This window comes from Microcaecilia unicolor, chromosome 1 (assembly GCF_901765095.1).
Source record: "Microcaecilia unicolor chromosome 1, aMicUni1.1, whole genome shotgun sequence".
Taxonomy (NCBI): Eukaryota; Metazoa; Chordata; class Amphibia; order Gymnophiona; family Siphonopidae; genus Microcaecilia; species Microcaecilia unicolor.
The window spans coordinates 468,756,415-468,769,263 of NC_044031.1; the positions used below are offsets into that span (position 1 = coordinate 468,756,415).

Genomic DNA, 12,849 nt, shown 5'->3' on the forward strand with positions numbered 1-12,849 from the left:
ATTGAGCATGTTTTTTTTGGATACTACTTTTACTTCACTACTTTTGAAGCCAGGACTTTTACTTTTTACTTAAGTACTTTTAAAAAGTAATAACGCATCTCTGGCAATATGAATTCATAGACCATTTTGCATACCCTCTGAGTGAAAAATACTGGTGAGGAACAGGAAAAGGGCTGGCAGCATACTGTATGTCCCAGGACACAGTTTAGTTTATTTGATTCACAGCCTTTCATAAGGCATACTAAAACAATTTACTGTAGGAAGTTAACCCAAAAGAGGGAACAGAAAAGAAAAATAAAAGTTACGTTTTATATCCTATCACACAGCAAAGATAACTATTATCCGGGGAGCAACTGGAGGAAGCTGGGGCAAAGTCCAGTGCTTTGGAATACACTGCCATGCCAACTGAAGAGTCTTCTTAGTACAGTCCGTAGGCCTGCTCAGACAACCATGGGGCTGATTTTTTAGAAGCAGTTATCTGAGTGGGAGCACCTGCTACCCAGATACATGCCACTGAGAAAAAAATTCAGTGGTACTTTCCGGATAGTGTCACTTAATTTTTTGTTGTTGTTACATTTGTACCCCGCGCTTTCCCACTCATGGCTTATCTTTACAGACCCTGAAAGCATAGGAGCCAACTTTTCAAAATGATTGGGGGTGCTGAAAATTTCTTTTTACAAGGGATGCGTCCCTCCCCTCCCCCCCCCCCCCCCCCCCCCCCGGTGCCTTAAAATTCTGTCTGCTGCCGTCTTCACCTGGGCAGTGGCAGTGCCATTCATAGGCTGCCTGCAATCTGCACCAGGACTTCTTCCCTGATCAGTCCCGCCCTTCAGTCCCCCTGTACTGTGCAAACATAAAGAGATGCAAATTTCAAAAACTGACATATTTCAATCACTATATTATAGGTTAACAAATACAAATAAAACAAAAAATGGAAAATATGATATCATTTTATTGAACTAAATACATTTTTCAATTAGCTTTCAGAGGCCAAAACCTCTTTCCTCAGATCAGGACAGTATACTACTGTTATGGTATTCTGTTCTGACATGAGAAAGGAAGGTTTGGTTTCCAAACATTAGTCAAAAATGTATTAAAATTAGTCCAATAAACATACTACCTTATTTCCATTTTCTGTATTTATTAACACAGCTACCACACTACTTTATCCTAAACTAAAAATAAAATTCATTTTTCCTACTTTTGTTGTCTGGTCGTTTACTGTTTCTAATTGTGTTGGTCTCAGTCTCTTGTTTCTTCTTTCCTCGATTTAACTCTCCCCCCCTTTCCCTCCAGTGTCTACCCCCTCTCTCTCCCCTTTCCATCTAGCGTCTGCCCCCTTTTCATCCAGCATCTGTTTTCTCCATGTGTAGTTTTTCTCCTCTTTTCCCTTTCCCTCATCTCAGTATGCATCTCCTTCCTCTTTCTTCCCTCCCCTCCATCCATATGCATCTCTCTTCCTTCTCCTCTATCCATGTCCAACATTTTTCCTCTATCCCCTCCATCCATGTCCAGCATTTCTCCTCTCTCTCTGCCCCTCCATCCATGTTCATCTCACTTCCTCTCTCCCCTCCATCCATGTGCATCTCTTTCCTCTCTCCCCTTCCCTCCATCCATGTGCATCTCCTTCCTCTGTCTTCCCTTCCCTCCATCCATGTCCAGAATTCCTCCCCTCCATCCATGTGCATCTCCTACCTGTCTTCCTTCTCCTCCATCCATGTCCAGCATTTCTCCTGCCCTCCCCTCCATCCATGTACAGCAACTCTCCTCTCTCCCCTTCCCTCCCCTCCATCCATATCCAACAATTCTCCTCTCTCCCCTACCCTCCCCTCCCATCCATGTCCAGCGATTCTCCTCTGCCCTCCCCTCCCATCCATGTCCAGCGATTTCTCCTCTCTCCCCTGCCCTCCCCTCCCATCCATGTCCAGTGACTCGCCCCAAACCCCACGTGCCCCCCTTTTCAGCCCCCCAAGCTCCAGTTCCAACCCCAGCCTGACCTGCCCGCCCTCTTCTCTCACAACAGCCCCCCTTGCCTTCCTGCCGCCCAGCGTTTAAAACTCATTTTACCTCAAGTCACGGCGGCAGTGAAAGGAGCAGGCTTGCCTTCAGCCCTCCCTTCCCTCTCAGCGTCCCGCCCTCATTTCCTGTTTCTGTGATGCTGAGAGGGAAGGGAGGGCTGAAGGCGAGCCTGCTCCTTTCACTGCCACCGTGACTTGAGGTAAAATGAGTTTTAAACGCTGGGCGGCAGGAAGGCAAGGAGGGCTGTTGTGAGAGAAGAGGGCAGGCAGGTTGGGCTGGGGTTGGAACCGGAACTTCCGACAATGCGTTCTGATTTGGTGACGGGTCGCAAAATATTGGGGGTGCTTGAGCACCCACAGCACCCATGGAGTCGGCGCCTATGCCTGAAAGGCTCTGCTTAACACAAGACTATCTCTACTTTAGGAAGCAGGTTAAAGCTTGACTCGTCAACAAGGCCTTTAATGGAAGAAGTAATTAACTTGTTAGTCTCACTCACAAACACAAGGAGTGAGACCGATTGCACATACTGCAGCAGGACATGTTTATCCACCCCTACCCTAGCTGAGATAATATTTAACCATCTCTCTGACCTCATGTGCACCTCTCTTTAAATTAGTCACCTTATTTTCTAACTCCTCCTACTCTCTTACCTATCTATATGTTCCATCTTTACTTACACCCTACACTGTCAATTAAAATGTTCTATTATATATTGTGATGACATTGTAAGTAGTATACTATGCCATACTTTGTATTGTTATTTGAATATTTTTACTGCCATAACTGTCTATTTGCTTATGTTTGATTTATTCTTACTGTATATTGCCTTGAATGAATTCCTTCAAAAAGGCGGTAAATAAATCCTAATAAATAAATAAACATCATTATCTGAATAATGCCACGGCAGCCTGGGGTTGGAGTCAGGCTGGAGACACAAGTTATCTGGATAGGAGTGATTTTCATTGCTGCTATCCGGATATCTATCGAGATAACTTAGGACAGAAAAAAAGTTGTCCTAAGAACAACACAGATTAGCTATCTGGATAGCAGCTGATTATTGTTGCTTTCCAGATAGAGCCAGCAAGCAGCTCATCACTCCCTATACAGCAGCAGCCATTATCCAGATACTGCCATTGAATATCTGGGGTTTTGCCCATGGCAGCCAGCATTAAAAAAAAACACACTGATTTCCACAAGCTCAATATCAGGGGCATGTTTTTAAGATTAATTTGAAAACAGGATCAGGTAAAAAGGCACTGAGTTCTAATGGATAGAAGCCACATAGAAAAAAGCAGTTCAGCAGAGAAACTTGAGCCTAATTCTGGTGAGTGGAGGCACCTTTAACAGGGAAACGAGATGACCTCGAAGTAAGGAATGATGAGTAAAGAATTAAAATATCAGCCACATATTTTGGTGAATCAGAGGAACTCTGAAAACCATTATTAGGATCTTGAATTTAATTCTGCAGGCCACTGGCAGCCAGTGATGTTCATTTTGGAGTGGGGTCATGTGATCAAATTTGTAAGCTTCACAAAAGTGTTTTTATGAAAGCATTCTGAGTAAGCTGAAGACCTTTTACAGTAATTTGAGAAGCCCCAATCAGAAGAGAATTGCAGTAGTCTGGTCTATTTAGGACTAGGACATGGGTCAAAGTTTGGAGGTCTTTTTTGTCTAGAAAGGGGCAAAAAGACAGACCTGATTGACTAAAACCTGAGGGTTATAGAAACATAGAAAAATGTAGGCAGAGAATGATCATATGACCAATTCAGTCTGCCTATCCATGCCATCTACTCTCTCTATCACTCCCTTAGAGATCCTATAAATTTTCCCAAGCTCTCTTGAATTCAGATACCAATTTCATCTCCACCACTTCCACCGGGAGGCTGTTCCACAATTTCACAATCCTTTCCATGAAGAAGTATTTCCTCAGGTTACTTCTGGGTCTGTCCCTTTTTACCTTCATCCTATGCCCCCTCGTTCTAGAGCTTCATCGCAATTGAAAGAGGCTTGCTTCCTGTGCATTTATGCCACATAGGTATTTAAATGTCTCTATCATATTTCCCCTTTCCTGCCTTTCTTCCAAAGTATTCATATTGAGGTCTTCAAGCTTGTCCCCATATGCTTTATGACAAAGACCACTGACCATTTTAGTAGCCACTCTCTGGACCTACTCCATCCTGTTTATATCATTTTGAAAGTATGGTGTCCAGAATTGTACCCAATATTCTAAATTAGGTCTCACAAGATTTTATACAGGAACTTCATCACCTTCTTTTTCCTACAAGCCATACTGACTCAAAAGAGTATTTTGAACCCAAAGTTTGTCCAATCACTTTGAATCCTTTAGTGTAATTGATGTTCCAGACATGCTTGGAGCTTTCTGATAGTGATGATTCCTTTCTACTTACCCACATAGTGCCACGGTCGTCGACATCCGTACCTTGTTCATCAGTGCCCTGTTCCATCTAGATCCATTAGATTTACCTTCTGTTCTAGCCAGTGACCTGTGTGGTCACTGTAGTGTGGTGAAAGCCAAGCTGGTGATACAGAGAAAGTCAACTGAGGCCTCAAGCTATGGAACAGAAATTAAATTGGAAGGACTAGATGGACTTTACAGTTCTTATATTCTATCATATTCTATTTTCCATGTGTTATCTTAACCACTAAGTATGATGGTGGTAATTGCATGTAATGCCCTATGTTGGAATGGATTACCATTATCTATTTCATGTATATACTTTCTATGTTGATTGCTTATGGATTATATATGAGGTTTATAACCTTTTATATGCACTCTTCTTTATATGTGATCTTGATATGCAAAAATGTTATCTTTTTCTTTTTAATCTTTCAATATGTGTAGCATTACTTTTTCTTTTAGTATACACTTTTGTTCATTTACTTGGCATATCACTTTTGTATTTTGAACACAGTTTTGGTTTTGCTCATAGACATTCATATAACATAATCACTTCTGGTTTGGTCACGTTTTACATATTCGTAGTTTTGCATGCTGGGCAGACTTATACGGTCTGTGCCCTGACAATGGCAGATACAAATCAAGGTAAGGTATACACAAAAAGTAGCACATATGAGTTTATCTTGTTGGGCAGACTGGCTGGACCGTGCAGGTCTTTTTCTGCCGTCATCTACTATGTTATGTTACACTCACCCACATCATACATCCTGTTTTGATTTTAAGCACATCAGTTATTTTGCCATTCAGGTTTTGCGCCATTTCAGTGCTAGAGACGCTGTTTATGTTCATGTTGTTCCTTACAGTCATCAGGTAATTATTTTTGTTACTCTGGCGGTATGTGTCTGTCGGGATCACATAAGTTGTCGATATATGGTTTTTGTTATTTTTCTTCATTGCTCCTTCAATAGGGGCAAAATATTACTATCTCTGAATGAGAAAGGTAAATGCTAAGAGGGTGATGAGCTAGCACTGGAAAGAGGGTATAGTAATATTTCTGTACCCATGCAGAAAAGTGTAATGTATCTTCATATTAGCCAGGCTTTACTATTTCCTAACTGGTGCAGTAATATAAATAGACACTGTGCATGCCTACAGAAATACTGTCACTGTTTAATCCTGATGTAAGAAATTCAGATTAAAATTAAACTGACATCTCTTATTTGTGCAGAACCAAGTTACCTTGAGCAGAAGAGTGCCAAAATTGGGTAGCTATGTGTTTGTTGTTCATTTTTATCAAACTGAGCACCCAATGTTTCCAGTGTCGGTGCTTGTGGATGGAGGACAGCCATGGGCAGGTGAGCTATGTTACATTCCGGCCTTTTTTTTTTTCATCCAGAACCAGTACAGAATATCTATCTACTGCTACCTTTTTTTTTCTGCCTTCCAAATATGTTCCACCATCCTATTCGAGATATCACTAATGGGCCGATTATCAATTTCCCCATGCTGTTCTGAACAGCGATGTAAAATCTGTGCTGGAACAGTGCAATAGCATGCAAATGTTTGCGCACTATTAGCTTCGAACATTGGAGTACTTCTGCAGGAGGATTGTGCCCTGTCAAAGCAGCTCAATCTGACAAACCCCAATATAAAGGGGCTGGAGGTCCAGTGAACCTCCATATCCCCAAACACCACCCAACTCCCCCCCCCCTCCAGTCACACCCTCCCTCCCTCATATTGTAGCCTGGTGGTCCAGTGCCCCCCCACCAGGCCCTCCAACCTCTCTCATACCTGGAAGCAGAAGGAGGGAGTACGCAGTCCCTTCTCCTGCAAGTGCCACCTCAAAATGGCACACAATGCATTAGATGGGGCTTCAGTACCATATAAGGGAAAGGGAAATGGGACTTGATATACTGCCTTTCTGAGGTTTTTTTTTTTTTTTTTTGCAACTACATTCAAAGCAGTTTACATATATTCAGGTATATATTTTGTACCAGGGGCAATGGAGGGTTAAGTGACTTGCCCAGAGTCACAAGAAGCTGCAGTGGGAATCGAACTCAGTTTCCCAGAATCAAAGTCCACTGCACTAACCACTAGGCTACTAATTTCTCCTGGTATGAGGGGGATTTGTGGGGCACTAGACCACTAGGCTAGGGTGGGAGGGCGGGTGTGGCAAGGGGGGCTTCTGTGTTGGGGGTAGGGGGACTGGAGGTCCACCAGACCTCCAGCCCCTTGTGTCATGGGGTGTTGGGGGGACTGTAAGCATGCAAATGCATGCTGGGCAGGGTCTCCCCATTCCTTCCCAATGCCCTGGCAAACCCCTAATACCAGCTCTGAGCTGGCATAGGGTTTACCACAGGAGCAGCACTCTTGTTTAGTTCACTGCCTGCTGAGCATTGGGGAGGAATAAGTAATGTCCTGTTTATAATGCAGTTGCATGCTCATTGCATTGAGAGCGGTGAGCTCATTGTTACACACGCTCGCCAGCTCTGATCATTGGGCGGCAGCAAATGCAGGCGCTAATGGCCTCTAGGGCCCACATTTGCTTTTGATCATCTGCCTATCAAAGTCTCTTAGCATGTTTTTTTTCCAGTCATGCACAAGCCAGCCTTGAACCTATTAACATCAGGTAGAGCTGTTAATTTGCCTTGGTTGCATGCACACTTCCTTAAAATGGTATAGGGAATCTTTTTTTAAGATGGCACTGTCTCTGCAAGACTACAAACTTCTGTTGTCGGTTATTTTTGGACTAGGTGACCCTGCAGCCCTTAATGATTGGCTTACTTTCATCTGTAGTGCTCATAGACTTGGAATCCAAAATGTTTATGGAGTACTACACAGCTCCAGGTCATCAGGACAATCTGCACTAGTCCTAGTTTTATTCCACTGCATACAATGAGAGTAAAATCATGATTTTATTTTATTTGTACCCTGCACTTTCCCACTCATGGCAGGCTCAATGTGGCTTACATATTGTATACAGGTACTTATTTGTACCTGGGGTAATGGAGGGTTAAGTGACTTGCCCAGAGTCACAAGGAGCTGCCTGTGCCGGGAATCGAACTCAGTTCCTCAGTTCCCCAGGACCAAAGTCCACCACCCTAACCACTAGGCCACTCTTCCTGTCTCTGAAAGACCCAGATACATTAGGTAAATTTGTTTTTTATAGCATTAATTTGATCCCAGCTGTGCTCTTTGCCAGATCATAGCAGTTCACTTCTTGTGATTATACTTTGAGTGTATATTGGTGCTTTAAGACCATGTAATATCTGTGTTCTGTGTATATGTGATGTGATGTGATAGTTTGTATTTTCTAGCTGTCAACTGGTATTTGCCGGAAGTGCAAGTTCCAGAGACTATTATTTTATCAACAGTCTTTTTCAAGACCTCTATTTAGCAATTCAGTCTTTGAAGACAGGCTGATATGTGATTTTCACCATCGAGGACAGATTCAGTTGTGACTGTTATTTTTATGAAACAATACTAGTAAGATACTCCTGAGGCAGGCACATCTGTGCTGAAACACGGTACCATGTCGTCATCATTAAGAGTCATCAGTAAAAGTTGCAACTTCACATTGGGTACTCCTTGGTCTGTTTTTGAAGTACCTGGTCCATTTCCCACTCCTGTTTTCTGCTCTGTGTATATGTGACCCAGGTGAGGTATTCCACTGATATGTAGTTTCTTGTGCCAAAAATCCCATTTTTTCTGTTTTCCCAGTAAGAGTTGCATTGGTATTCTAGGGACTGGGATAATATTTTCAATGACACCATTTTACATGTTCCAAGGCTGGTGAAAAGGGTGTGGCTACCGTAGGGGCAGAGCCATGGATAGTCACTCTGCCCCCTAAAGTTGGCCCTATATGAGTACTGGCACTTTATTTCCTAGAAAAGAAGCACTGGATGCATTCATTATAATTCTTCATCTCTTACCTTAACAATTCTGTAAAATCACTTTAAATTTTGCCTCAGGTGTCTTCAATGCTTCCTTCTGTCCTCATGTATTTGGCTGTCGGAACCCTGTGGTTGCAGACAGCCGTATTGCACTGGACATATCTGACCTTCAGATAGCTGTGACTGTGAAAGTACCTCATGGAAAATCACTTACTTTGGTAAGTGGAACCAGGTGCATATGCATTACTAACTGTAAATGAAAAAGCAGACTGTTCTTACACAATGTTTTTTTTAGTCAGAGGTATACACACACACACACACACACCCTGTTTCCAGCAGGGCCAACTCAAGAGATTGTGGTTCCCTGAGCCAACTTTTCCTTTTGCACCACCTGCTCTTCCTCCCACCTGCCCAGTCCCTCCACTCCCTGCCTTGGATCCAATCTGGTGATATGAGCTGTACAAACTACGTATAAATAAGATTAAAATCTCCCCCACAATCTACTTTTCCTTTGCACCTTCCCCTCAATAATTCATTCTCCCTCCCCCCCCCCCCCAGCTCCAGAATCTTTTCTCCTCTTCTCCAGATTTCCTCCTCCTCAACCCCAGAATATTTTCTCCTCTTTTCCAGCCTTCCACAGCCCCCTGCCCCAGAATATCTTCTCCTCCAGCTTTCCTCTCCCTCAGCCCCACCCCAAAATATTTTCTCCTCTTTTCCCAGCTTTTGATCCCCCCAAATATTTTCTCCCTTTGAATACTTTCTCCTCTTTTCCTAGCTTTTGTCCCCCAAATATTTTTCCTTTTTTTCCTAGCTTTCAGCACACCAACCCTCCCCTGAATATTTTCTCCTCTTTCCCAGCTTTTCTCATCACCCAACACCCTGACATATTCTGCCCTTTAAATTCCTCCCCCCCCCCAAACACACACACATCTAGCTTAGCCATCTAGAAAAGTACTATGTTAATTTCACCTCCCCCTCCCCCAGTGAAATTCCCTATTCCTTCCCCCTGAGCCAGGACACTGCCCCCCCCTCCCTGATGTTTCCTTCCCATTCCTTACTTGGAATACAGGAAATCCTTGCCAAAGATAATGGATACAAATATACACAGGCCATGCAGCAGCCATGCAAAAGAACATGGTAAGACGCTGTAGCAGTTTAAATGCTTCAGCATCCCTCTCCTCCCTGCAAGGAAGGATTGGATGCAACATGTCTTTCAGAAGGGGGAAGTGAGGCGGGGTGAGTTCCAAAGCAGCCTCTGCATTTGCCAGAGGCACAGCGTGCTGGAAAGATCTATAACAACTAGAGAATGACACGGGGATCCACAGAAACCACGGGGATGAGGACGGGGTTAGAGCCCGCCGGGACGAGGCGAGGACAGATTCTGCAAGGATGGAGTGGGTCGAGGCGAGGATGGGGACAGAGCCCATGAGGACGGGGACAAACTTTGTCCCGGTGTCACTTTCTAATTTGAAGCCTGTTAATGAACTGGACTGTTATTTATGTTTGATTGATGCAGACCACAATATTTTTATTTTTTGGAAAAACAAGCAAACATGCTGGCCACAGCTATCAAAATGTGCATGGGGGGTCCTGTACATCCTGCTACCAGCACATCTTCTAAGAAGGCATCTTCTATTGCAGGAGGGACTATGAAAGACAGGAGAGCTAGACTGAATCGTGAGATTGTTGATGAATTCTTATTCATCCACAGATTAAAAAATCATAACAGTGCTTCATAGGGCATATTTCTACCCTGTAAGGCATACAGAATGGGTTGTATTTTGTAGCCCTGAACATTTTAACAGGGTGGATTAGGATTCTTTGGGGTAGTAGAAGTCAGCTATTGGGGTTGGAAGGGTAGATGGTAGTGATGGTGGGAGGGTTTATTATAGTTGCTCATTGTTATTATAGTTTTCTATTTGTAATTTATACACAACAGTTGCACAGCATATTGTTCCTTTTTATACTTTAATAAAAAGATTTAAACATAAAATCATAAGTGTTCAAGGCTTCTGCAGATAAGCCCACGGGGACGAGGCAGGGACGGGGACAGGGTGGGGATGGAGCGGGGCCTGCGGGGACGGGGCAGGGACAGGAACAAATTTTATCCCGTATCATTCTCTAATAACAACCTCTGAGTCTGAGGTGCAACATGCAGCGGGGGGAGGGGGGGCACAGTTCAGCAACGATGCTAAGAATCTGCGTGACAGTGTGCTGTCAGGGAGACATCGCTGGATTGTCAAACCCAACTCTTCTTTTCTTTGGGCCTGCTTAACCTATAGGGCTAGTGAGTCACAGGCTAAGGCACTATAGGTTAAGCTGGCCCAAAGAAAAGAAGTTGGGTTTGACATTGCAGCGATGTCCCCCTGACAACACACTGTCAAGCAGATTCTTAGCTTCGCTGCTGAACTGTGCCCCACCCCCACCCCCGCAGCATGTTGCACCTCATAGACAGCGCCCTGAGCCAGTGCCTCACCTGGTTCATAGGTTAAGTTGGCCCTGGTCTCCAGAAGGATGCTAGTGTTATTGAGAATTCAGAAATGTGCTTTGTGATTCAGTAGCCTTCTCTGTTCTGCAAGCCTGACAGCATACTTTTAAAGTGGCTTTTTCTCTTTAGAGACTTTGTGATTCTGAGGAACGTACTGAATGCAGGAACTTTAGTAAGGATAGGTATCTTCTAGGGACAGTATCTCCAAATGGGTTTCTTCTGTGCATACCATGACAGTAATGAAACTCCCTCCCTGAGTTAAGGTGTGTGGAGTATGATCTCAGTCTCTCAGATTTACTACTGATGCTCATCGTAATACTACTTGCATCATGCCAAAGAGAGCTTCCTTCTAGAAATCATAAGATGTTATATATATATATAGCCAACTTATCCATATGTGCTTGAAAATTCCTTTTAATCAGGCCTGTGGCACACAATATGATGGGAAATATTAGGTACTGTGTAATGTTTGCAGTACATTTACAAAAATTATTTTATACATTTTCTCTGTTCAGTCAGTCACAAAATGTCTTTTGTCAGGAATCTATTCCTCCAGGGTGATGGAAAACTGGCTACAAAGTATACAATTTTATGTCTTGTTTCATTTTAGTGTTTACTAAATGAAATACGTAGTGCATGCTAAGGCCGACAGTCGCTCAAAAGAGCATGGTTCGGGATAAGGTATCTTTCAAAGATATCACCATAACAGGGAAGATAGAGTATCCTGATAGTGAGGTTGCAAAAGAGATTGTAGTAGATCGGGTATCTTTAAATAACAATAAAAATCAGACAAAAAATTGCCAATTAATACTGTCAAGTACTAAGCATGGTGTACTTAGGAACAACAAACATAGTTTGAAATGTCTATATGCGAATGCCAGGAGCCTAAGAAATAAGATGGGGGAGTTGGAATATATTGCACTAAATGAAAAATTAGATATAATAGGCATCTCTGAGACCTGGTGGAAGGAGGATAACCAGTGGGACACTGTCATACCGGGGTACAAATTATATCGTAGTGATAGGGTGAATCGGATTGGTGGAGGGGTAGCATTGTATATTAACGAGAGCCTTGAATCAAATAGATTGAAAATTCTGCAGGAAACAAAACACTCCTTGGAATCACTGTGGATTGAAATTCCATGTGCAAAGGGGAAAAGGATAGTGATAGGAGTGTACTACCGTCCGCCTGGCCAGGACGAACAGACGGATGCGGAAATGTTAAAAGAAATCAGGGACGCAAACAAACTGGGCAACACAATAATAATGGGGGATTTCAATTACCCGCATATAGACTGGGTTAATGTAACATCTGTACACGCAAGGGACATAGGATTTCTTGATGAAATCAAGGACAGCTTCATGGAACAGCTAGTTCAGGAGCCGACAAGAGAAGGAAAAATACTAGACTTAGTCCTTAGTGGTGCTCATGATCTAGTGCAGGGGGTAACGATACGAGGGCCGCTTGATAACAGTGATCATAATATGATCGGTTTTGATATTGGCATTGAAGGAAGTGAAACTAGGAAATCAAGTACGCTAGCGTTTAACTATAGAAAAGGTGATTACGACAAAATGAGAAAAATGGTGAAAAAAAGACTGAAAGGAGCAGCTCGCAGAGTAAAAAACTTGCATCAGGCGTGGATGCTGTTTAAAAACACCATCCTGGAGGTTCAGGACAAATATATTCCACGTATTAGAAAAAAGGGAAAAAAGACTAAACGTCAGCCGGCGTGGCTAAACAGTAAGATAAAGGAAATCATTAGAGCCAAAAAACAATCCTTCAGAAAGTGGAGAAGAGAACCAACTGAAAGTAACAGGATAGATCATAAGGAATGCCAAGCCAAATGCAAAGCGGAGATAAGGAGGGCAAAAAAGGACTTTGAGAAGAAATTAGCGTTGGAAGCAAAATACATAGTAAAATTTTTTTAGATACATTAAAAGCAGGAAACCGGCCAAAGAGTCGGTTGAGCCGCTGGACGAAAATGGTGTTAAAGGGGCGATCAAGGAGGACAAAGCCGTAGCGGAGA

General features: G+C 43.1%; 1 protein-coding gene across 1 annotated transcript in view; it reads left to right on the forward strand.

Annotated features, from left to right (window-relative positions):
* The window catches only part of LAMA3 (laminin subunit alpha 3), a 407,718-nt gene that overhangs the window by 222,864 nt on the left and 172,005 nt on the right, over window positions 1-12,849 (forward strand). Inside the window, 2 exon segments of the mRNA XM_030188133.1 lie at window positions 5,667-5,793; window positions 8,410-8,549. Coding sequence (XP_030043993.1) covers window positions 5,667-5,793; window positions 8,410-8,549 — 267 coding nt within the window.